The sequence below is a fragment of the Theropithecus gelada genome, chromosome 1 (genome assembly GCF_003255815.1).
Source record: "Theropithecus gelada isolate Dixy chromosome 1, Tgel_1.0, whole genome shotgun sequence".
NCBI classification, from domain to species: domain Eukaryota; kingdom Metazoa; phylum Chordata; class Mammalia; order Primates; family Cercopithecidae; genus Theropithecus; species Theropithecus gelada.
Window position 1 is genome coordinate 182,905,611 of NC_037668.1, and position 25,788 is coordinate 182,931,398.

At 41.5% G+C, this 25,788-nt stretch overlaps 1 protein-coding gene across 1 annotated transcript in view; it reads right to left on the bottom strand.

Moving 5' to 3' along the window:
• Positions 1-25,788, bottom strand: part of LAMC1 (laminin subunit gamma 1) — a 121,666-nt gene that overhangs the window by 17,535 nt on the left and 78,343 nt on the right. The window contains exons 2-17 of the mRNA XM_025382569.1: positions 24,473-24,777; positions 20,079-20,209; positions 17,841-18,007; positions 13,774-13,962; positions 12,853-12,970; positions 11,838-11,936; positions 11,609-11,745; positions 11,070-11,192; positions 10,789-10,978; positions 10,371-10,483; positions 6,581-6,802; positions 6,274-6,462; positions 3,333-3,578; positions 2,659-2,812; positions 1,953-2,095; positions 818-996 (exon numbers count right to left, since the gene is read on the bottom strand). Coding sequence (XP_025238354.1) covers positions 818-996; positions 1,953-2,095; positions 2,659-2,812; positions 3,333-3,578; positions 6,274-6,462; positions 6,581-6,802; positions 10,371-10,483; positions 10,789-10,978; positions 11,070-11,192; positions 11,609-11,745; positions 11,838-11,936; positions 12,853-12,970; positions 13,774-13,962; positions 17,841-18,007; positions 20,079-20,209; positions 24,473-24,777 — 2,705 coding nt within the window. The remainder of the gene's footprint in view (positions 1-817; positions 997-1,952; positions 2,096-2,658; positions 2,813-3,332; positions 3,579-6,273; positions 6,463-6,580; positions 6,803-10,370; positions 10,484-10,788; positions 10,979-11,069; positions 11,193-11,608; positions 11,746-11,837; positions 11,937-12,852; positions 12,971-13,773; positions 13,963-17,840; positions 18,008-20,078; positions 20,210-24,472; positions 24,778-25,788) is intronic.

Sequence of the window (25,788 nt, forward strand, 5' to 3'; positions counted from 1 at the left end):
CAGATTACCTTCATGACATCTCCACTCAGCTCTCTGATAGGTATCTCAAACTTAACATCCAAAATTATACCTCTTACCTCTATTCTCCCTGATGAATTCTCCACCTCAGTAAATAAGGCCTCCAGCTACCTTAAGCAAAAAACTCAAGACACATCCTTATTCTCCTCTTTCCCTATCCTGTCCCCAAACACGCATATTTATCCAATCCAATTGAGGCTTCCCATTAAGCCCCATTCCTAACCATCATTGTTCACACAGCAGTCAAAAGCGCTCCTCTTAAAATATAATCTGGATTTCCTAGATTTTAAGAGTTTCTTCAATGCATTCTTATTGGATTTGGGATCAAGTCTAAACTCCTTACTATGGTCATCACGGTCCCATATAATCTGTCCCTACCAACCTCTCCAGTCTTATCACAGACCACACTCTCCGCACTCAGCAGGCTCCAGCCACTCTCCAGCTCCCAGGCCTCTGAATACCAGGTTCCTTCGGCCTGAAACAAACCTACCATTACTTTTCACTTGGCTCATTCCTTCGTATCCATAAGATCTCACCTTAGATGAATTCTGTAGAGAGGCCTTATATAAAGTAGCTTCCCCCAGTTATTCTCCTTTTGTATTCTTCCTAGCACTTATCTCAGTGTTTGTTTTGTTTATTTATTTATTTTTTATTATTTGCCTCCCAACTGGAACATAAGTCTTTAAGAATAGGGACCACATCTATCTTGTTCACCACTTTTTCTATAAAGATTAGTGCACAGTAAGTTTCCACTCAATGTCTGCTGGAAGAATAAATGAATGCACTATTGACAGCTTACCTTATCCTTTACCAAACGGTAACAAGCTGGACATTCCTGGCAGCCAGGCCAAGACCGATTGTAGAAATAGTTTTCTTCACACTGGTCACAGCGATTTCCCACAAAGCCTTCTCTGCATTCGCAGCGACCATCGTCTTTGCACTGAAGTGAAAGAGACCCCTCGGGATGACAGTCACAGGCTGCAGAATAAGGAGAAAATAATATATAATTAGCAAAAGAAGGAAGAGTATATCTCTTAATTCAGACTGGCAACAATAAGCTGACTATACTATTGTTATAATTTTCTGAAAAACAGGACTATTTATGAGATATTAAATGGCTAAGTCTGTTTAGCAGAGAAAACGGACAGTTTTTAAAGTCAAAATGAGCTTTAAAGGAAAACGTGCAACCTTTGGGACACACTTCAGGTTACTTAGTAATTAGAGAAGTTATGAAAGTCTCAGTGCTCTTTTCATGCACTTCAAGAATTCATCTCTACCTTCAATTCTCCACTGTTTAATATTTCTCTAAGGAACTAGAAAACCCAAATGCTAATGCTTCTTTTGCGTTATCTTATAGTTTGTTTATTCACTGTGTTCTCTGAACTGAGTCAATTACTTATGCTACATTCCACAGGAGAAATGAAGGAATTCAGAAAGCAAAAGCCAATCTGTTCTGAGGCCCAATTCCAGGCAAGTGTTTATGCCAAAGAGAAGCAGATGTTTATACGTAATCATACCAAAAGGGCCCCAAGGGTGGGAAGCAACTACAGCCAGTAAGTCAACAAACACATTGTGAACAGAATCCTCCACTATTTCATTATCTGCACTAAGAATGCAATCAATAAAGAAGTTTCGTTAACCACAGTGGGAAAGCTCAGTAATCAAGGGAAGACTTCCTTGGAAAAAATAAAAGATTGGAAAAAGGAAGAATCAGAAATGTTATAAAAGAAAACATACAAAGAAACCAGAGAAGGCTTTGATCTGCAGAGTTTTAGAAATGGATAATATTCATCAAATAAAGCATCTACGATGACTTAGGTACAGCCCTGACTATGAGCCAAGTGGCTAGGGAGGGTGTCAAAGTCTTTTCTGGTCTTAAGACACTAACTGGAATTAGGGGAGGCTTAGAGTTGTATGCCACCAACACCCCTTACGTTTGCAGCCTTCAGGTCCAAACCCAAAGTGGTTGACCTCACAGCGCTCACAGTGCTGACCGGTGATGCCAGGCTGACACTCACACTGGCCGGTGCGGATGTCACACTGCCCATTGGTGGAGCCCAAGGCATGGCAGTCACACCTGAAAATGAACACAGGACATTTCTCAGGCAAAACAAAAAAGACTTTAAGCAAAACCTTTTTTTTTTTTTTTAAGTATAGCACTGATCTTGTATCAGAAAACTGAATGGTAAGCGTTACTAAGATGGAATGTTAAGGGTTATTAAGCCCCTAAGGTTCAAGTAATTTTCATGAGTGGTATTCAGAACTTCTTTTCCTAACTTAACTGCTACCAGTGTTCTCCAACCTGGGACTGTATGGACACTAAGTAACAACTCTGAAAACAGAAGTTCCCAGGCTGCAACCCTGGAGAGTCTGATTCTAAGTGCCTCAGAAAGGACCTGGCAATTTGTACTTTTAAAAGGTTGTTCAGGTGATTCTGGCACAGCTGGGGCCACTGTGCTCCACTCCTTTCTTTCAATAGCTTTATTACAATTCTCCAGCATTGCCCCTGAAGGATGCCTTGCCTACATTAGGCACTCCAGGAATTTCTGAACAGTCAACTATTAAACGTAACTTATAAAAATTCATTTTTTATAACAGAAAAAGCAAAGATTACTTCCACCAAAGGCACCTATGTCTCACCTCTCACAGCCTTGCCCACTCTGCAGGTTGTAGAATCCAGGGTCGCAAGCACCACAGTCCCGGCCAGTCACATGAGGCAAACATTCACATTGCCCCGTCACGGGGTTACAGTTGCTCTGCTGCTTCACTGTCCCATACGGATTGCAACTGCAGGCTAAGGCAGGAAGACAGAGATGGCAAAAGACACAAATCACCTGAGAGAAATACTAAAATATAAACAATCCAAAGAGATTCTTTAGACTTGTGTTGCCAGGTTGGTAGCTGCTGGTCACATGTGGCTACTGAGCACTTTAAATGTGGCTGGCTGGTCTGAATTGAGATGTGCTATAAATGTGAGATACGCAATGGATTTTCAAGGTTTAGCATGAGAAAAAATATATATTTCATTAATAATTTTAATTGATTACAATAAGAAATAATATGTTAGATATATTAAATAAAATACATTAGTATTCATTTCACCTGTTTCTTTTTACGGGACCACAGGTGTCAGATGCCATGACTGTCCTTTTTATACTTTTTTAATGTGGTGACTAGAAAATTCTAAATGACAAAAGCACTTCACAATGTACTTCTATTGGACTAAACAACTATACGTATTTTAAGAGACACATAAGAATTCTCACAATAAAGGGACATTTAACTGTGACAGAATCTGGTTAAAGGCTGATTACCTTTGCATTTGTCTGCTGGATTGGGAGCCAGGGGATTTCCAAAAAATCCGTCTTTGCACCGGTCACAATAGAAGCCAGCAGTATTATAGATGCACTTCAGGCATTCTCCTGTCAAGCGATTGCAATTTCCAACTGCGTTGGGATCAATGTTGTCATTGCACTGGCACAGGCGGCAAAGTCTCACAGGGCCGTTTCTACCTAGGGGGTCTCCAAAGTAGCCATCATCACAGAGCTCACATCTCTTACCTGGGGATGAGACAATCTGATGTTATGAGAAAGAAAAGCCTTAGATGTTTTTGGTGCTAGATTACCACTGGCTACAGGTAGTCCAGAGTAATCATCACATGGGAGAAGACATGGTGCAACAAAGGGCAAAGGACCTGGGCTGCAGCCCTGGCATGGGGCCAGATCACCAGAGTGACCTTGAGCACATCTCTATTTCCTCACTAGAAAGGAAGCACCTGGTCTGCCTACTTCACTTCAACTGTTATGACAATCAACCCAAATCATCTATTAAAAGTGCTCTGTAAATGAGTTAAGCCCAAGGTTTATAAACCTCTCCAGTCTCAAAGGATAGTACATTCGTATATGTTGTTTTGGCAGATGATATTAAAAGAGGTGAAGTGCCACTCTTGACACCATAGGTTTCCCACACAACAGGGTGAGCAGAACCATTCTCTTAAAATGTAACAGGCATGTGCTAATCCTTGTTAATCAGTATCAATTGGTACAAAATCAGGGCATGTTAGAAGAGAACTTAGAAATCATCAGTTGCTGCCTGCTTGTGTTAAATACTATAGCTCAAGGAAGAGACAGGATAAGTACTTTGCCTGCAACCAAAGAACTGACAGGTAGAGAAGGAGAGTTAGCATCCAGGGCTCTTTCCACTGTCCTAAATTCACCACTCCTCATCCTTCCTTTTCCACTTACCTACCATGATTAGTTCAAGTTGGGCTCATGATATCTTTGTAATCAGTAGGGCCTGAATTAGCCTAAAATTTCTGGTGAATCCGAGGTTTATTAATTCATTCAACAAGTATTTTCTGAGCTCTACTACATAACAGCCAGCACTGTTCTAGGTCATTAGGATGATGTGAACAAGGTGGATAAGGTCTCTGCTCTCATGAAGCTTATGCAGCAGTTGGCGAAGACCAATACATAGACACACAGATAAACGAGATTACTTCAGATAGGGATACGCATAAAAAATTTAAACAAAATAGAGCAACATGATGGGGTGAAGGTGAGGGCTACTTTATACTGGTAGGTAGGGAAAAATTCTATAAGAAGATGACGTTGGGATAGCAATGGAAAGACAGAGAAGAGACCAGCCAGGATATTATCCAAGGTAAGAAAGTTTCAGACAAAACAAGATAAAGCCATGGAAGCAGTTCAAACCCATGTAGGAGCATGGAGGTCAGAGTAAGTAAGGGATTTGGTTTTAGTGTATTAAGAAGCTACTGGAAGGCCGGGTGCGGTGGCTCAAGCCTGTAATCCCAGCACTTTGGGAGGCCGAGACGGGCGGATCACGAGGTCAGGCGATCGAGACCATCCTGGCTAACACGATGAAACCCCGTCTCTACTAAAAGATACAAAAAACTAGCCGGGCGTCGTGGCGGGCGCCTGTAGTCCCAGCTACTCCGGAGGCTGAGGCAGGAGAATGGCGTGAACCCGGGAGGCGGAGCTTGCAGTGAGCCGAGATCGGGCCACTGCAATCCAGCCTGGGCCACAGAGCGAGACTCCGTCTCAAAAAAAAAAAAAAAAAAAAAAAAAGAAGCTACTGGAGGGTTTAAAAGTGGTGTAATGTGAGGTACATTTTTAAAGAACCATTTTGGCTTCCATGTGGAGACTGGATCCACTGTAGGGGAGCAGGTGAAGCAGGGAGAACAATTAGGCAATCCCAGGTGAGAGATAATAGGTTTGAACCAGGGTAGTGACAGTGGAAGTGGTGAAAAGTGGTCAGATCTGAGATAAAATCAGTAAGATTTGCTGACTGTTTCTAGGACTTGAAAGGAAGATGAATCAAGTATAAGCCCTGAGGTTTCAGCTTGAGCAACTAGGCTAATGGCAGCATATTTACTAAGATGAACAAGATTGGAGGAGAAACAAAGGGTTGAAGAAAAGGGAGGAAATCAAATATTTAACTTGGATTTGTTTAAATTTGAATTCCTTAGGCTATGTGAATCAAGATCACAGCAGAAAATGGCTGATACAATCAAATCAGCACGGAGTGTAGGGAAACTGCGAGGAGAGTGTAGCACTTGAGACAGGCTCCATACCCTGGGCCTCAGGTGGTAGGTGGAACAGCTAGCAGAACCTAAAGGTGAAAAGAGCTGTTTGGACAAGGTCTGCCAGGAGCTGAGAACTTTGATTTGAGGTCATCAATCCAGAGAACCCCATAGAGAAGGAGCCATGGGATAAATACTCTGTCCTCACCCTCTTCCTTCTCTGTGAGCTCCCGTATGTGCTTCCTGCTGTCTGAATGCAGATGGAGCCTGGCATTTGATGCAGTGCATGCAGTTCTCAATCAGGGTGGAGAAAGGTGAACAGGGATGTGGAAAGGCAAGCGGAAGGCTTCTAGCCCACCACCCAAGTGGAAATGGCAAGTAGGTAGCTCAGGAGAGGTGTCAGGGCTAGAAATACAAACTTAGCTATCATATAGAAAGGCTTTTGAAGCCTAAAGACGAGATTTGATCACCTAAAGGGGAGATGGTAGATCAAGGTGACATGAAAGCCCTTGGTTGAGAGACGGAGACAATGAGGGGATACCCAAAAGAGAGATGGAAGGAAACAAGGAGAGTGAGCCTCAGTTTCCTATTAGGAAAACCATAACCACTGAAACTGAACCAAACACAAAGATCCAAAACAACCCCGAAGCCCCTTTCCCCGAGGTCTTTTTATAGAATGGAACACTGAAAGCAGATAGAGCGAGCAGACTTACCAGTGGTGCCAGTAGGACAGTTGGTGCACACCACCTCTTTTGTCTTGGGGACAACAGCACAACTTGAGCCTCCGGGACACGGACAGGGCTGGCAATCAGAGGAGGTTCCCGCAGTTGAATCTCCATAGTACCCATCACTGCACTTCTCACAGTGCGGGCCAGCCGTATTGTCTCTGCAGTTACAAATACCTATTCGGAGGGCAGGTGTGAGAAAACAGGCAAGTGTACAAGTATATAAGACAATGAGCACTTTCTACCCAACTGCTAAAGAGAAGTTAGGTCTAAGAGCTGCCAAAGATCATCTCACCTGTCTCAGGTTCACAGGTCTCGCTGTGTCCATTGCAGGTGCAAAGCACACATGGACTGTATGGTCCAAGACTAGGAGTTTCTCTTCTGTAACCTGGAAGGCACATCTCACAAAACTGCCCTCCATATCCCACAGGACAGGTGCAGGATTCCACCCAAGTTGCAGGGACTCCAGGCCCAGGACGAGCACTTGCCAGGGTGACATCATCCAAATATCCAGCACCTGTGTGAGGAAAAGAAAATCACCAAACTGGCTTGTTTTCCACACCTTGTGTAACCTCAGTAACACTAAAAAGTAACTAGACCCCAAATTCCAGAGAAAATCAGCCATTAGCTTAACTGGGCTCTGACACACTAAACAAGATATCCACGTCTATCCCCTGGAGAAGAGAATTAGAAAACAGCATTTAGAAAAATCATGTGGTACTGAGTGCTAAGTATCTGGAGTAGTGGTATAGCAAACTTTTATTTTATTTATTAATTTGTTCATTTATTTATTTATTTATTGAGATGGAGTCTCACTCCGTCTCCCAGGCTGGAGTGCAGTGGTGTGATCTTGGCTTACTGCAACCTCCGTCTCCTGGGTTCAAGCAATTCTCCTGTCTCAGCCTCTTGAGTAGCTGGGATTATAGGCGCGTGCCACCATGCCCGGCTAATTTTTGTATTTTTTTTTTTTTTTTTTTTAGTAGAGATGGGGTTTCACCATGTTGGCCAGGCTGGTCTCAAACTCCTGACCTTAGGTGATCAGCCTACTTCGGCCTCCCAAAGTGCTGGGATTACAGGCGTGAGCCACTATGCCTGGCCCAAACTTTTACATTTTTTAAAACACACACACATACCCTTAGATTTGCTGAATTTTATAGTCCCCACCTATGTGAAAAATGAAAAGCATTAGACAATCATTTGAAGTGAGAAGAGATATGAGCAAGAGTGGGGGGGGAAAAAAGAGTTTACATCTATAGCCATTAAGCAGTGTTTTCATTCTTTTGCTACAAAAGCAGGCACTAACTACAGAATTCAAGGATAAGACAGACAGGAAAGCACCTGTCAACAGGTAATACTCAGGTTATATAATTTCTGTCCTCTGTAAAACAGCCAAAAAACCCCCAAAAAACAAAAAACAAAAACTCTCAAGTAAAGTTCTAATACTCAGGGTTACTTCTTACAAGTATACAATTACTCCAAAGCCCAATGCTTTTCCATTTCTATAAGAAACCAGAGGAAACCTTATATTGCATTAGACCAATGGTTCATCCAATCCAGTGGTGCCCCTGATACAAGCACCAGCAGGAACATTTTATCAGAGAGGTAGAGGCCTCAGTAACATCATCATATTTCCCTGTAATCTCCATTCTACTCTAGGGTTTTGCAGTCTTACGCTTAAGGCGTATTTTTCATGTTATGAAATAGCACTTGCTGTTTATAAAATTCATTTGAAAATTGACCACCTAAGGCTGAAGGACACCTCCATTACTACCCTAAACGTACTACTTTAGTATGTTTACAGGTTTCTCTTGCCTAGTTAGGTCATGAGATACGACTTTATGGTTTACTGTGCTTCCAATTCTAAACATTGTTAAATCTCCCCATTCTAAAAATACTTTCATCTATCTTGTCCCTACTCCCAAATTATAGCCCATGTCTTTTCCTCATAGCCAAACTTCTTAACAGAACATTCTGTATTTTACTTCCTCAACTTCAAATTACTTTTTAAAGCACTGTGATCTTTCAGTTTCATACCCTCCCCCCACTGATTGATTGATTGATTGATTGAGATAGATCCACTCTGTAAACTCAGGCTGGTATGCAATGACATGATCACAGCTCACTGAGGGCTCAACCTTTTGGGCTCACGCATCCCCCTGCCCTCAGCCTCTGAAGTAGCTGGGACCACAGGTGTGTGCCACCATGCCCAGCTAAGTTTTTTGATTTATAGAGACAGAATCTTGCTATGTTGCCCAGGCTGGTCTTGAACACCTAGCCTCAAGCAATCTTCCTGCCTCAGCCTCCCAAAGTGCTGGAATGACAGGCGTGAGCCACCACACCTGGACAGTTTTAACACTTCCTAAAAACAAAAACTCAGCAATGATTAAGGGATCACCCAATCCAAAACCCAATGATGCTAGCTTCCTAAACTTGTTAATTGTTTCTCTTTCTTAAAATTCTTTTTCTCCCTTGGGTCTTATTTATTTATTTTATTTTTTTGAGACAGGGTCACACTCCATTGGCCAGGCTACAGTGCAGTAGCACAATTACTGCTCACTGCAGCCTTGACCTCCTGAGCGCACGTGATCCTCTCACCTCAGCCTCCTGAGAAGCTGGTACTACAGGCGTGCACCACCATACTCTGCTAATTTTTTGTACTTTTTAGTAGAGATGCGGTTTCGCCATGTTGCCCCTGGGTCTTAGAGCATGGACCTTAACTGTTTCCAGGATTCCATCCTTCTTTCCCATCTATATTTTCTGTCATATTTCCAAGTTTAAAAATTATTGCCCATATGTTGACAACCTTCTAAATCTGGATCTCTAGTCCTAATCTCTAAGCCCCAGATTCATATTTCAAACTACTTATAAGCCATTTTTATCTGGATATTCACGCAGGCTTCTCAAAAATCAACACATCTAAGCTGCAGATGCCTCTCCCAATACCACATCATCACTAACTCCACCTCCCCAAATAGCTGCACCTTGCTAGAGAAAAAGGTCCTTGTTTAAAATATTTTTTTAGGAAAAAAATTTTGGCCAGGTGCAGGGGCTCATGCCTGTAATCCCAGCACTTTTGGAGGTCAAGGTGGGGGAATCACCTGAGGTCAGGAGTTTGAGACCAGCCTGGCTAACATGGTGAAACCCCATCTCTACTAAAAATACAAAAAATTAGCTGGGTGTGGTGGGGCATGCCTGTAATCCCAGCTACTTAGGAGGCTGAGCAGGAGAATCGCTTGAACCAGGAGGCGGAGGTTGCAGTGAGCCAAGATCATGCTATTGCACCCCAGCCTGGGTGACAGAGCAAGACTCCGTCTCAAAAAAAAAAAAATTTTAAGTCTTAAATTCTTTTTCACCTAAAATTATAACAAAATCATTCAATAATTTATGACTTTTAATAATTTAACCAATGGCTCAAATTATAAATTATAATTACATAACAGTAAATAAAAAGAAATGAAGATGAGGCAACTTGAGCCAGTAGAATTATAATTAGAATTTTTTTTTTTTTTTCTGAGACAGATTCTCATTTTGTCGCCCAGGCTGGAATGCAGTGGCATGAGCTCAGCTCACTGCAACACTGCCTCCCGGGTTTCAGCAATTCCCATCCCTCAGTCACCCAAGTAGCTGGGATTACAGGCTTTCGCCACCTCACCTGGCTAATTTTTGCATTTTTAATAGAGATGGGGTTTCACCATGTTGCCCAGGCTGGTCTCAAACTCCTGGCCTCAAGTTATCTGCTCGTCTCAGCCTCTCAAAGTGCTGGGATTACAGGTGTAAGTAACTGTGTCTGGCCTATAATTAGGTTTTCTAGAAAATCTATTCATATACAATGTAACCTCAATTGACCTACTGATCAACTGAGTAATCAATTAGTGAATAATACTATTTACTAATTTTACCAAATTTTTTCCAGGTCCTTGAAAGCAGTTAAAAAACGCATTGTTCTTATATATAATTCATGTATAATGTGGTTGTTATACACTTCTCAGTGTTATATATTAGGAAAGAGAAACTTTTGCATTATCACGAATCTTTCTACCCGATCATCTTTTTAAACAACTCTCCTAAATTATATCATAACTTACTTCTCTCACTGTATGTCCCACGGATCTTGATAGAGGTCAAGTTGTTTAGGAGCTTCTGAAATTCAAAAGGGGTAAGAGCAGGCCTCCAAGGGTAATCTGTTGCTTCATGGAGCCTGGAGAGAAAGAAAGGGCCACATTAACCTCTGTAAGGATAATTCTGGATGTTGGGGAAACATTTCTTATTCATTTATGCCACCAACAACGCAATGCTCTGACAATCAAATCAAATAAAAAATGAGACTATTGATTTGTTAGTACAATTGGAAAAGATAAAGGTAAACAAAGGAAGGCTCCCTTTTACAAAATCACCACAATAACCCAGAAGGTTTTCTTTAAAATATATCTAGAGGCCAGTTAAATAAAGACACCACTTTCACAATGCTAGTCAAGTCTCATTTTACAAAGAAGGCTATCTTACCTGAAGACATACTTCACAGTGGTCTCACTTGGATAGGAATTGCCCTGAGCGATCAAGGGCACAGATACTCTTAAGCCAGCTCCCTCAAGCACAAGGTCTTCTGCAGAGAGGCGAGTATCTCGCCTGTCCACTCGAAAGGAGAAGGAGAGGTTCTGACCATAACTCAACACCTGCTTGCCCAAGAACTTTGCTGGAATGCAGACACAATGGTGGGCAAGAATGTGAGACTGAGATTAAACAGAGGCACACAGCAAGTCAGACTGCTTTCTAGCCTTACTTACCAGGAGCAATGAAGTACCTAGGAAAGTAGCTGTCTGAGATCACGGCAATATCTTGCCTCTCAGAGGACCATTCCAGAGATGCTTCAGAGCCATCTCTCTGTTCCACACGCCACCCATCCTCATCTGCAGGTAGAGAAGGAAAACACAAGCACTTTACACTGTAAACATCCTGAATTCAGGTCCTCTATGTACCATAAAAATGTGTAAGACCACACCTTGTATACAGAAAGGCATCGATAAACCTTTTTAAATAAATGGATCCTACAACAGTACCTATATATGCTATAGCACTCAAACTATATTTTACTTTACTACTATTTACATAACATTTGCAATCACTATTCACTGAGATAAATTCTAAAGCCAAAAGTACATTTTCATTAAATTAAAACGCCAAACTATAAAAACTATGCATGCTAAATAATACAAAGTGTTGCCAACCATCAAAAAGCCCTCAAAGAGTTACTGATTTTATTTTTAAAAATATTTTAAGTGTAGTCTCACAGTTCTAACAGGTTGGGGGATGAGGTCTAAATTACCAATCTGAAAGGTAGAGGAGATAGAATAAACACTGTAGCCAACAGCATTTGTACAGACAGAAGAATGCCCAAAGCAGAAGCAGGGTGTGCAACCCCTAGGATTAGATGATTCCAGATTAAAAAATCCAGGTTTGCATCTGAAAAAGATTAAGACACACTCGGTTACTTTTTTTTACTTGAACTATGGTAACAGAGAAAACACAATGCAGCCGGAGAAAGAATGCACTACCTTTCACAATTGAAGCCTTCGACATTGTCTTTGCAAACACATCTTCCTGTTTCAACATTACATTCATCTATGCTGCCAGAGGGATCACAAGAGCATGGTCTATTCAATGAAAAATGGATAAAACAATCAGAGAAGGGAGAAAAATTCTATTCTTAAAGTCAACCCTTTTTTTTTTGAGACAGAGTCTCGCACTGTCGCCCAGGATGGAGTGCAGTGGTGCCATCTCGGCTCACTGCAAACTCCACCTCCAGGATTCAAGCGAATCTCCTACCTCAGCCTCCCGAGTAGCTGGGACTACAGGCGCATGCCACCACACCCAGCTAATTTTTGTATTTTAAGTAGAGACAGGGTTTCACAATGTTGGCCAGGATGGTCTTGATCTCTTGACCTTGTGATCCGCCCGCCTCGGCTTCCCAAAGTGCTGGGATTACAGGCGTGAGCCACTGGCGCCCAGCCAACAGATTTTTTTTTTTAAAGAAATACACATAGAACAAAATGGATCCTAAAGTCTTTTTTTTTTTTTTTGAGACAGAATCTCGCCCTGTCACCCAGACTGGAATGCAGTGGCGAAATCTCAGTTCACTGCAAGCTCAGCCTCCCAGGTTCATGCCATTCTCCTGCCTCAGCCTCCTGAGTAGCTGGGACTATAGGCACCTGCCACTATGCCCAGCTAATTTTTTTTGTATTTTTAGTAGAGACGGGGTTTCACCATGATCTCGATCTCCTGTCCTTGTGATCCGCCCGCCTCGGCCTCCCAAAGTGCTGGGATTACAGGAGTGAGCCTAAAGTCATTTTTATATTGGTTTCAGTCTAAGATAGTCATCCCATTAAAACTCTGCTTACTCTCTGTACAAGCCAAACCCCTGTGGCTCACCATTACAGCTAGTCCTCAGTCTTGCTGACAATTATTATGGGAAAAATATTTACCATGCTGCCAATAAGCCACAAGATCTATTAATATGTGTTGACTACTTATAGATTCTGCCCCCTTCTTCTGGCCTTGAAAATATTTTACCTGCATCCTGCCTCAGTGAGAGAATGGAATCCAGGCTGGCAACGGTCACATTTGTCCCCCATTACTCCTGGCTTACAGCTGCATCTGCCGTAACTATCACACTGTGTGCTTAGAGAGCCTAAAATGTAAAGTGCCTATTGTCAAACAAAAATTCGGCCAGATACGTAAGTAAAATCAATGTGTTAAAGAAAGATAACTGGTAATTAAAAGCAATGCCTGAGAACCAGTATGCAATCTCCTGATGGTCACAAAGAGAATAAAAACCAAATTTTAAATCAGAACTTTCTCAAAATCATACCCCTTTAAGCCATGGGATTTTAAGTTTCTAGACACATGCTAAAATGAATTCACTCATCAATGTTGAAAATTACTTTGTACCCAATGAAACACTACACACAAGACCAGTTACTTCTCTGTGGGCGCGATCACAGCCCCTTAAGGCCCATGCCTAGAATTTAAGTATTTATAGGGCTAAATTACAAAAATAAAGGTCAAACTCTTGAAGAAATGGGCTAGACTAAGAAAGCTGTGCATCTCTGTACACACACTAACATGCTAAGAATAGTTTAGCACTCTAAGGAGATTAGACTAAACAGAATCATTAACAAGGAAGAACTCACAAAGCAGTTAACCTTTTACAGTCAAAGTTCAAATTGTCTCTACGATCCTGTTGGTAATTATTTACAGAACCATTACTCAGACCACCACCCCCCTCTTACACACCAGAAACTCATCTGAAAGTTCAACTTGGTTAAAAAAGGTGGAGGTGTGGGGTACAGACAGATCTTGACTCATTTCTGTGTTATAATATTGTACACACTTGCACACTTAGTTGTGCAAATGCCTTGGAAACAAAGCTTTCCTTTCTGGGGGTCCACCGAACTATCATTTTGTCTTTCAATCCATCTTCCTGTCACTTACCCACAGGACTACAGTGGCATGGAGAGCAGGCTTCATTGTTTCCAAGGCGGAAGAAGTTCTCCCGGCACCTCTCACAGTGGGCGCCATCTGTGTTATCCTGGCAGTTGGTACAGTGACCCCCATGGCCAGTAGAACGATAGAGTTCAGGGTCGAAGTAGCATTCCTGGGATCGACCATTGCAGTCACAGGCTGTCAGTCAAAACACATGAGTTACATCAGATCTGGGTACCTTTAAGAACAGCATTTTAAGACTTAAAACCAAACATAATTTCCCACATCTCTGAGACAGACAGACGGTGGTAGACTAAGAATGACTACCAGATGCACTGTTTATCAACAACAAGAAGGCCAGGTGCAGTGGCTCATGCCTATAATCCCAGCACTTTGGAAGGCTGAGGCAGGCAGATCACCTGAGGTCAGGAGTTCAAGACCAGCCTGGCCAACATGGTGAAACCCTGTCTCTACTAAAAATACAAAAAATTAACCAGGTGTGGTAGCAGGTGCCTGTAATCCCAGCTACTCGGGAGGCTGAGGCAAGAGAATCGCTTGAGCCCGAGAGGCGGAGGTTGCAGTGAGCTGAGATCACGCCACTGGGCAGCAGGCTGGGTGACAAGAGCTAAAACTCTGTCTCAAAAACAAACAAAAAACCACCACCAACAAAACCCAACAGTATGTCAATAAAGGGTATATATAGCCAGAAGATAAAGAAATGTTCCTCCCTCTAAAAAATAGCACCATCATAAATTACAAGGAATTCCCATACTTAGAGAAGAAACTGCCTCCAGGTAATTGTTCATATACAAGTAAAAGTCAAATCAGATTACAATTGTCCTGAATCTTTAGCCTTTATTCTAGTATCAGCTCCAAAAACAAGGTGGCATTTTATATGCAGGCTTCAATTTACCTTAACTTTTTAGGCCTCAGATGAGTCAAATACATTAAAATACTAATTTCCAAAGTGCCAGATTATTTATATATCTAGACTGGGGTAACTTGAGACACATGGGTTAAAAGTAGTGCCACGACAGATGAAAGCAGAATTAAAAAGAAATCTAGATCCTCCAGAAACATCCATGTACAGGGAAGCCTCAACTCCAAATGGGTGATCTGTTAAGTAGCTATATTCCCTGCAGGGCACAACCATATTTTAAGACCAAGTATCTGTAGTCACAGAAATTCCTTACTATATTTACAATAAAAAGATTTTTTTCTGAGTTATTGATTCTTCCCTAAATGTAGACAGTATCTTGAAATTATAAAATAAATAACTTACTATAATATAAAATAACAGAAATAAAAAGAAGTTTTATTTGGTTTCAAATCGAACAGGATATTGTTGTTTTAAAAAAATATCTGAATATATCTTTTTTTGTATACATTTTTCTTTTCTTAATGTAGACTTCTTCCAACCAAAATCATGAACACATTTTGATTTGTTTTTTGGAGACAGGGTCTCACTCTGGAGTGCAGTGGTGTCACCATAACTCATTGCAGCCTCAAATTCCTGAGCTCAAGTGATCCTCCTCCTGCCTTAGCCTCCCAAGTAGCTGGGACTACAGATGTGTGCCACTATACTCAGCTAATTTTTAAAAAATTTTTTGTAGAGACAAGGTCTTGCTATGTTGCTCAGGCTGGTCCCAAACTCCCAGGCTCAACTGATCCTCCTGCCTCATCCTGCCGCGTAGCTGAGAGTACAGGCACATGCCACCATGCCTGGCTAATTATCTTATTTTATTTTTTATTTTTGCAGAGACAGGGTTTCACTGTATTGCCCAGGTTGGTCCCGAATGAGTCTCCCACCTTGGTCTCCCAAAGTGCTGGGACTGCAAGTGTGAGTCACCATACCTGGCCCCTTTTGTTCTTTTTCTCTCTTCCTTATGATCAGTTATTTATAGCACAGTAATATAATTGTAAACTTCTTTAGAAACTTGAGTTATTGCCACCAAAAAATCTGAGTTTTGTTAAGTTAGTTTTAAAGGGCCCTTTTCCTTCTTCATTAGCTATTTCTCTTCCCTCAAGACGCCCTAGTTTATCCCTCAATCCATCAAGCCCAGCCCACCTAAAGATCTGATGTTGTGAGACGGTGAAGTGGAATAACACCCCTGTCCACGCCGTCCCAACCCACAGCTAAAGCAAATGCCACGGCTCCCTCCTTGAGAGAAGGTAGTTCTCTTCCCTAGCCCTAGCATCCTGACAATAATGTAGTATTGTCACGACATCCAGAAATGTCACTCTTTGAAGCGTCACAGTGCTGAGGGGACTAACGAGAAAAGCAAATTGACTTAGTTCGTCATCAAAGTCCTTTAGCTACAGTACTCAGTTCATTTGCTAGAGGTGAAATGGCAATGTTTGCTTTTTTAAGTAACTTCCTGGATAGACTCAAAATACGACATTATTAAGCAGAATGCTTTTCATGCACACGTCCATTTATTTAAATGCCACATCTTAGGAGTATTTCATTCTTGTACCAGCCTTTATTGTATAGCTTCCAACACTGAATATTACAGTTCAGTAACAGAATTAAAGAAGCTCAAGCAAGTGCTTACAAATGTTAGAGGAGGCTGTAAATTTTACTTGCAAATCTTAGGATTTGTTGAAAAGACTCGGCAGCTCACTGGAAATAGTCATGAGTTAAGATAGTGGTCCCTTCTCGGGGTTTCTGCAAATAATTTTTTTGTTTGTTTTTGTTTTTTGAAATGGAGTCTCGCTCTGTTGCCCAGGCTGGAGTGCAGTGGTGCAATCTTGGCTCACTGCAACCTCCGCCTCCCGAGTTCAAGCAATTCTCCTGCCTCAGCTTCCCAAGTGAGTAGCTGTGATTACAGGCATGTGCCACCACACCTGGCTAATTTTTGTATTTTTAGTAGAGGCAGGGTTTCACCATGTTAGCCAGGCTGGTCTCGAACTCCTGACCTCAGGTGATCCAACCCCATCGGCCTCCCAAAGTGCAAAGATTACAGGCGTGAGCCACCATTCCCAGTCTCTGCCAATAATTTCTGCAAGTTAAGAGTATCTTCTTTCTTATTCTCTTTATTCTTAAAAGAACATGATAAAGAATATTTGTAAGGACATAAGAAAATTATCGCTGCTTTAAAATCATGATTAAAAGGTTCCCTTCTCCTGAGATTTCTTTCTCTATCTGTTCAGAATAAACCACGATATTGTGAAGGGATAAACAATGTTTTAAGTTTTTTCATTTTACCTTTTTCTAGGAATACTAGGACCTATTCTTCTTCCCAAAGTTACCCACCTCTCCATCGGAGGAGTGGGAAAATTCTCCCTGTTGTACCCTTTAGTGAGATAAAGAAAAAAATAGTTTTGAGAAATAATCTTGTGCAGCCAGGCGCAGTGGCTCCCACCTGTAATCCCAGCACTTTAGGAGGCTGAGGCAGGTGGATCACCTGAGTGAGGTCAGGAGTTCGAGACCAGCCTGGCCAACATGGTGAAACCCTGTCTTACTAAAAACACAAAAATTAGCTGGGCATGGTGGCACACACCTGTAATCCCAGCTACTTGGGATGCTGCGGCAGGACAATCACTTGAACCTGGGAGGCGGAGGTTGTAGTGAGTTGAGATCACTCACTCCAGCCTAGGTGACAGAGTGAGACTCAGTATCAAAAAAATAATAATAATAATAAAATAATCTTGGAATGGCCATCTTAGCCTAGAACTCATTATATTCGATACATGTTAATTACCTTGGCTGCCTGAGCATTCATAAAAATAATACTATTTTAAAGGGGAACAAAGAAGACTAGAGAAACCATATTCTGGAGTAGAGTACACTGGCCCAGTATTTGCACCTAAATAAACTTCTAAACCTTGCAGATGCTCCTCCAACTCTGGGACGTGTGTTCATGAAGGAAACACAAAACCCTCAGAGTTTGCCTTTACAGTGAATTGCCCTCATCTATGACTTTCCTCTGACTTGAATACTACTCAAATTACAGAAAAAGCATGGCCTTTCAGAGCTTTCCTTTGAAGGAGGAATAAAAGGAAGTCACCCATTCCTTCTTCCACCCTTGGAAGTCCTCAAGACAATCGACAGACTGACGCCATGGGGCACTCACGCAGGCATTCACTGGCACTTTCTGCAGTTGCCCTCCTCCATGGCCGGTCATTGAAGAAAGGAAGACACTTTTCACAGTCTACTCCATATGTGTTATGTTTGCAGTTACACACCAGCTTATCAAATTCGTTCTTCATACACTCGCTTGCGTGTCCATTACATTTACATCTGGGGAGAGAAGAGACACTCCAAAAAATTGAATGGCTGCAAAGTCCCAGACATGCACACAGAAAAACTATGTACCCAAAGAAGTAAGTTTTACCATTCAAAAGCGTAAACTGAGGAACTGAGCAAGATTAAGCAATGGCTGTCTGAATTTTCAAGGATGAAAAAAAATTAAACAAGGTAGCTTTACTTAACAGGGTTAGGGATTAACCAGACATGAAAAGAAAGTCCCTAACAATTTCTGAGGATATCTGAGGATCAATTCCTGAAGTCAAACCTGTATATCAAGAGGCAGCAGAATGTAGTGGTTCAGAAAAGCATGGACTCTGAGGCCAGGCTGCCTGGGTTTGAAACCCTTCCCCATCACTTACCAGTGTAACTTAGCCTCTGTGCCTCGCCTGTAAAACAGGGATGATGATAATGCCTATTTCATAAGGTTAATGGGAAGATCAAGGAGTGCTTTATTTATGTGCTCAGGATTGCACAACCACAAAATAAGTCAACGAACATCAGCAACTATTCGCCATAATGATTTTAAAGTATTCCGACCTAAAGGTGGTGAGACACATTAGATACCTCATCCCCATATGGATGTCTGGTAGTCAGACTAATATCCCCTGAGGTTGTTTGGAGCAAGAATCCCTGAAGATCCCCTAGATGCAAGTATGATAACAAACTAAGGACTCATGGAAATTCCCATCAATACTAATGTGCACCGTGGAGTAGTAATGTTTCCCTCACTTGCTTCCTTAATGACAGCAATCGGTCTCATAGTTTCAACTACCATTCACTGATACACTAAAACACTTCAGGATCATTGACAGTGTGGCAGGACGAGTCCCAAACTTAGATCTCCAGCTTTCATCTTCTCTCAAGCTCTTATCCTTCACTGCTGCACAAACTTTGATGTCCCCCATGACCTGAAATTTTACATATGTATAACCAAACTCATCAGTGTAGCTCATCTTTATTTTGTTAATAGTATCAACCATTCTCCTGATCACTAAACCTTAAAATTAAAAAAGCACCTTTGACTGAAGTCCTGGTTCAAATAAAATGCATCTATATGTTCCTTTCCATTCTGTTGCCACCAGCTTAATGTCATGTATTTGTTGCCTAACCCAGTATCATAACATGAATATAAATTCCCTCAATTGTACACTACTTTTACCCTGTTTGCACATTAATCCTCCTGGCCCACTGTTTTCTTATCAGAGTCTTACTCCAAATATTCTGCCTGATTTCTCATTGGGTACAGTTCCCATCAACTTACACTAAGCACCAATCCCATACCAGAAACAATGTAAGCAAAAGTAAGTTTTCTGCTCTTGGGATCTCATGGTCTAACACAGGGGAGGTAAGTCCAAGATTCTTCATCTGCTATTTAAGGTCTCTGGCCACCAAACTATCTTTCTGGTTTATAACTCTAAGATTCATAAGAGATTTTCCTTCAGTTAAATGGGTTTATACTCTCCCATCTCTAAACTTCTGCTTATGACATACCCATCCTCTTGCATCCAACCAAGGCATCCTCCCCTTCCTTATCCAAAGCTTTCAAGACCCAGCTCAGATGCCATCTGCTTCTCTAGCCCGGCAGTTTTGAATCATTCTTGATATGCGGCATCTATTCTACTGCTGCTTTATCTATCTTTAAAAAACAGGTGACCACCAGTATTTCAGTTTTCACATATTCATACATCTCCTACCCTGTTCATTTGTAAGATCTGAGAAGGTCAGGACTTCTCAGTAGGATAAGGTGAGTCTTACCCTTCCTCAAGTGCTTCACAGTGCCTTTGTACTTAAATTGTCAATAAGAATTCACTAAGTGTGTGGACTTGACAAGGTTTTGGAAAACCTACATGCTTAGTTTCCAGAACGAGATCTGACAGTGAAAATATCCTAGGCTGCTGTCTGTCTTTCTAGCTAAGCATTATCACACAGGAAGGACTGTCGCTCCTATTCTTGGTAGAGAAAACATCTAACAACGGTATTAACACAGTTGTAAACAAGTTGCTAGATTCACCTCTACGAAAAGCTCCAAACACTTTCACGACTAATTTAATAGTTTACTTACCTGCCACCCACAGCAAAATCAGAGATCGCATAATAATAGGACTTGAGAACTTTGGGATCGTTAAACACTTCATCTCCAAAAGTGTTCAGGCGATTAAGAGTTACTCTGATGTCAGTGGCAGTTACCCATTCCTGTCAGGAAGCAAAAATAGAAACACAAAAGAGAAGTGGAGGGACTGAAAATGATATAAACATGACAAAATGTTCTCAATCACTAACTTATCATTTAGCTTACGCCCTCTTCTAGCACTCAATCTATTATAATACTCAATGACTTCTTTAATTTTCTAATATTTTTCTCCTTCTTGACTCTTCCCTTCTTTGATTTGTTACTGTACTACTCAAGAGTCTCAAAACACAAGGATAATAACAAATTTCTTTGCAAGGCTGCTGAGAGGCTTAAAATATAATGTGCAGCATACATTAGGGACTCAACACACATGCCCCTTCCCTCCATCCTGCATCCGCACCCCAAATACAGTCAGGGATACCAACTCAGAGCTCATGGAGCACCACACTTGGATCAGAGATGCTGGTCATTGCCTGCCCCTGCCCATGTTATAGCATCTATTCCTCCCTGCCAACCCAAACCACTACTGACAGATCTGAGGGAGATGCCCAAGTACTTGCTAATAAATCATTACATAGGCTTGAACCAATAGGATGTTGTCTGTGTTTGTCTTGACCCTCCCCACAATATCACCTTCTCTCTGAGGCCTTCCCTGGCCACCTTATCTAACATTGCTACCCCTCCCCAACTTCCTATTTCCCACTCTCACTTTATTTACATTGTCTTTTTTCACACACACCCTACCCTTCCCACCACACTGTAAGTAGTACCATGAGGGCAGGAAACTTCTGTTCTGTCCACTGCAATTTCCCTAGCATGCAGGAGGTATGCAAACTATTATTTGCTACGTGAATGAATGAATTTGAAGAAACCACAACTTATCAAGTTGGTAGGTATACCATAATGGCAGAGGACAAGAATGGGGGCTGTAGAGTTTTTCCCTAGGTTTTATGAGATCTAAGCCCTTACACTGAGCTAATTTTAGGCATATATTTACATGTGTGGTAGAATGCTATGCTAATGATCCCAGTGAATAATGTCTGCTAGGGCCCACACCCAGTGCAGTCTCTTTCTATGCTGACTCTAGGCTTGGGTGTGTGACTGGTTTCAGCCGCAGGTACATCAACAAATGTGACATAAGCAGAGGCTTGATAAGTACTTGTGCACAGGGACTCACCCTCCCAGATCACTTCCACTGTGGTATAAATCCTGGTCTAGCCTCCTGATAATAGAAGACCACAGGGAGACAGAGACCTAGGCCCCAGCTGACCTGTCAGGCGAAGTGACCCAGGCTAACACAGAATCATGAGAAATCATAAATCACAGTTATCTAAAACCATTAGGTTTTGGGGTGGTGTATTACATATAACCACTCAAAGATAGCATTTCCATTTTAAGTCCTTCCTAGGGACTGCACAACAAAATCACCTTTGGAGACGTAACAAGCAAGTGCAGAGGTGCAGACATCTATGTTTTCAGAAAGCTCCAGGTGAGTCTGGGAGGGACAGCCTTGATTTGGAACCACTGCCTTAAGCCACACCAAATACCTGGCATACAGAACAACATGGAGAGCTCATAAAAGCTAATCTCCACAAAGCCTTCAAGTATAATTAGAAAGGAGAAGAGACGATGATTTCACCATATCCAAACTTGGAACTCCAATAACAACTCCTACTCACAGCCACAACGGTAGGAATATTTTAGTCGTCTGTAATGTAAATAGCTAAACATATCTCTGTGTTTAGTGCTTACTATATCTTCTACAGGCTTCAACCTTATCACAGCTCTCTTTGAATAAGAGCTTCTCAAAAAGCTAAGCCATTTTTCTTCCTAATGGGCATCTTTAAAGAACAGACCCTGGAGCTAGACCCTGCAGGTTCTGAATCCCAGTTCTGCCACTTAAACTGTGTGATTTGAGGCAAGTTACGTCCTTTCTGGGCCTCTGATTCCTCACCCGTAAAATGGAGACAATAAAAGTATCTACCTTACAGAGTTACTGTGAGGGTTAACTGAGGTAGAAAATCAAAAGGCTTAGAACAGTGCTTGTCACATTATAGTATGTTACAGTAAGTGCTTCAATAAATGTAAATTATTATCATAAATCGATACATGCTTAGTAATACTTATAATAGGGTGAAACCAAGAAGGGTCTCCTTCCCCACCTGGGAGATTACAGCTTCTGCAGGGAGGTTCAGGGAACAATGAAGAGAGGGAGAGAGGTGGGAGTTCCCTCTCATTGTCAGATCAGCTAAAAGTCAAATTAGCTCAACTTCTTTGGCAACTGGGTATCAGAGACAGAGTTCTTACATCCAGAGACACATAATTAATGTTACTCCATAACGAAACAGACTGACCACGTCTATGCAGATGCCCATAGCAATTTTTTTTTTAATGCCAGGTCATAACCCATAGCATTTTTACCACACATAGTCTCATCACCTCTTTTCACGAGTTTCTATGGCATAAAGAGCAACAAACATCACAATTCCTACAGTTGGGGAAATGGCTCAAGACAGGCAGAGCAGGTGTACAGTTAGCAAAGGTGCCAGAAAACCACAGTTACAACTTTGTATTACTGCATTTTCCTACTGACTACACTGTTCTTTCTATTGTTGCCTCATCAGGACAGGAAAATGCAATAATTTGCTGTAGGAAAGGAAGAAGTCTGGCAAATGCTTGCTAACTGATCAACTTAAAGAGTATTTGTGAGGTCACCTCTCCACTGGGCATTCAGTCTTCTGCTTTTTCTTTTCTTTCTTCTTTTTTTTTTTTTTTTTTTTTGAGATGGAGTCTCACTCTGTTGCCCAGGCTGGAGTGCAGTGGCATGATCTCTGCTCACTGCAACCTCTACCTCCCAGGTTCAAGTGATTCTCCTACCTCAGCCTCCAGGGTAGCTGGGATTACAGGAACCTACCACCATGCCTGGCTAACTTTTTTTTTGTACTTTTAGTAGAGAGAGGGTTTCACCACGTTGGTCAGGTAGGTTTTGAACGCCTGACCTCAAGTGATCCACCTACCTCGGCCTCCCAAAGTGCTGGGATTACAGGCATGAGCCACTGTGCCTGGCCCTGCTTTTTCATCTGTCAAAATCAGCTATCCTCTCCGCCATTTATTTTGAACACAACTTATCTCCATCGCAAGAAACACTTTTTTGCAAGGCCTTGGCAAGAACACTCATTGCTCACTATAACCTCAGAGTTTACCAACAGCTTTCACATTCATGCTCTCCCAGCAACTTACAGAAACACAATGGAAGAGGGGAAACTAGACCTACAGAAAAATACATTCTTATCTTTTGTCACTGTCCAAAACCATACAATTAGAAAGAGAGTCCCTGAACATAATAATGGAGAGAAAGAATAAGAAGATCCAAATTAGAAACCCTAGAAAAATGGGGTATTTCCCACTGAGAAATCACAACAGCTTTTCACATAATGTACACAGCATTTGAAAACCCATGATCAGACTATCTTGTTGCAGTCAACTGATATAGGCTATCCCCATGTGGCTGTTGACTTCAGCCATATGCAGCAGCATCTCCAATTCTGTGTTAAAGTACTGAGTACAGCATGAGGCTCATCAGCTTTTCCATCATCAAATAGCCAGGACATATGAAAAGTTCGCAGAAATCTGAGCAACACAGAATTATTCCGTATTATGGTGTATGAGGAATATGCATGTAGAATTCATGAGGACAAATAAATCCTTCTCAAACAGGGAAATGTTTCTACCACAGTGTTTAAGTACAATGCTATGGGTACCTAAATTAATATCCTGTTACTAACATCCATCCTTTTAGGTGATGAGGAGTTTCTTTAATGATAGGCAGTGGTGCCAGACAAACCTAATCAAGATTTTCCTGTGTAAAAATGTGTAAATATCTTGCTTCAACTGTTTCCCTTTGCTAATTTTAAAAAATACTTTTTATTTTGTCAAATCAAAAAATAGGTAAGAAAAGATGCAAGAAATCTGGGTAATTAGGTCAAATGTTCTCTTCAAAAGGTCAGAAGGAAAATGTTTCCACCTCAGATACAGAGACTACAGTTAAAATTGTTTGACTTTTAAAAAAATGTGTAAAGTTTACATCCTAGAATAGACCTGCAAGTGCATAAGAACAAACATCAACCAGGCAGCAGGAACAAAATTACTTTCCTTTACTTATTAATAGTACACAGAGAGCAGAATCAAGCTCTCTGTCTGTGTTGCTCAAGTATTCTACTCTGACCCGGTACCTCAGAAGTGGGACCACAGGCCCCGCTACAATAATCTTCCCGCACCTCACGTTATAGAACTAGCTGGCTTCAGGCCAACCTGTGAGAACTTACCTGCAGCACAGGGCTATTGTCAAAGTTATAGGCACTTGGCCTTCCTTCCAGGGTAGAAAAGGCCACGTTGCCCCCAGTGAGGGGAGAAATGTCACTGAATTCATCAGTACACAAGGCCTGCTGCTCGTCCCCTCCTGTCCTGATGAAGCCGCGGTTTGCCTTGGAGTAGGTGTTCTCGCAGGAACCACTGTAGTACTGGTAAGGAATCCAGGGCCCATCTTCCCGCGTGCGTTTGTAAATGGCAAAGCTCTCTGGGCGGCTGGTGTGGAACTTGAGACGCACATAGGTGATGTCAAAAGCTTTTCCTGAGGGACAAACACATCGAAGGTCGTAAGTCATATGTATGAAGCAAAGAAATGCCCTATATTCCCAGCTTAGTTTGGAACTTGACAAAGGATACAAATCACCTTGTACACATTAAACCAAGAAGACAGGCTATTCTAAAACAGAAAACTACATATTTTCCCACAAAATGACAAATGGCAGTTGGGTCCATAAATTGGCTCATAAAGGCCTGTCGTGAGGTGCGTTGTGGAAATTTTGTGTGCAATGAAAACTGGTGGCATATGTTAGTACTGTACTTATACTATTAATTAAAACTAAAATTGAATTAAAAGCACATTTATTCTTAATGCTGGTACTTCAGTAAAAGCTTAATTAAAAGATACAAAAGCAAATATATGCTGACTTTCTAAATGGGTCTCCAGACCCTTTAAGACTTTAAAAAAACCTTATTCTCTATTAACTGTAATGTTACTCTTGATGCAGGAAGAATATCATCAGCACTATTCTTCTACTTATCTACCAGGTTAAGATACAGACATTTGAAGAAGGGAGGACAGTGTTTGAGAGACATAGCAGGGAGCAGAATAAGAAAGAAGAATAAAAAATTCCTTCAGTAGATGAACAATGAAATGGGGGAAAAAAAGAGAAAGGTAGAAAGGAGGTCTAAAGAGGTTGTTTGAATATGTTCAAAAGAGAATATATGAGAAATGAGCTCTGAGCAGAGAGGAAAAGACAGCAGTCACTGGGGCAGACAGTTCACTGCAAAAGCCAGAGTGTGGTCTTATGGTCAGGATGGCTTCGTTGCCAGCCAGTGTGTCTTCACATGGGTAAAAGAAACAAACACCATTCATTCACACATTGGGTCCTGCTATCTCTAACAATATCTATACTTTGCTACTTCTATGTTATAGTGAAGATCTCAGTTTGGTCAACAAGAACTTGTTAGGCACAAATCTATGCTCAGCTCTATGCTATATACATCAGGGAATGGAATGTGTTAGACACAGGGATCCTTGTACTTGAGGAGCTTA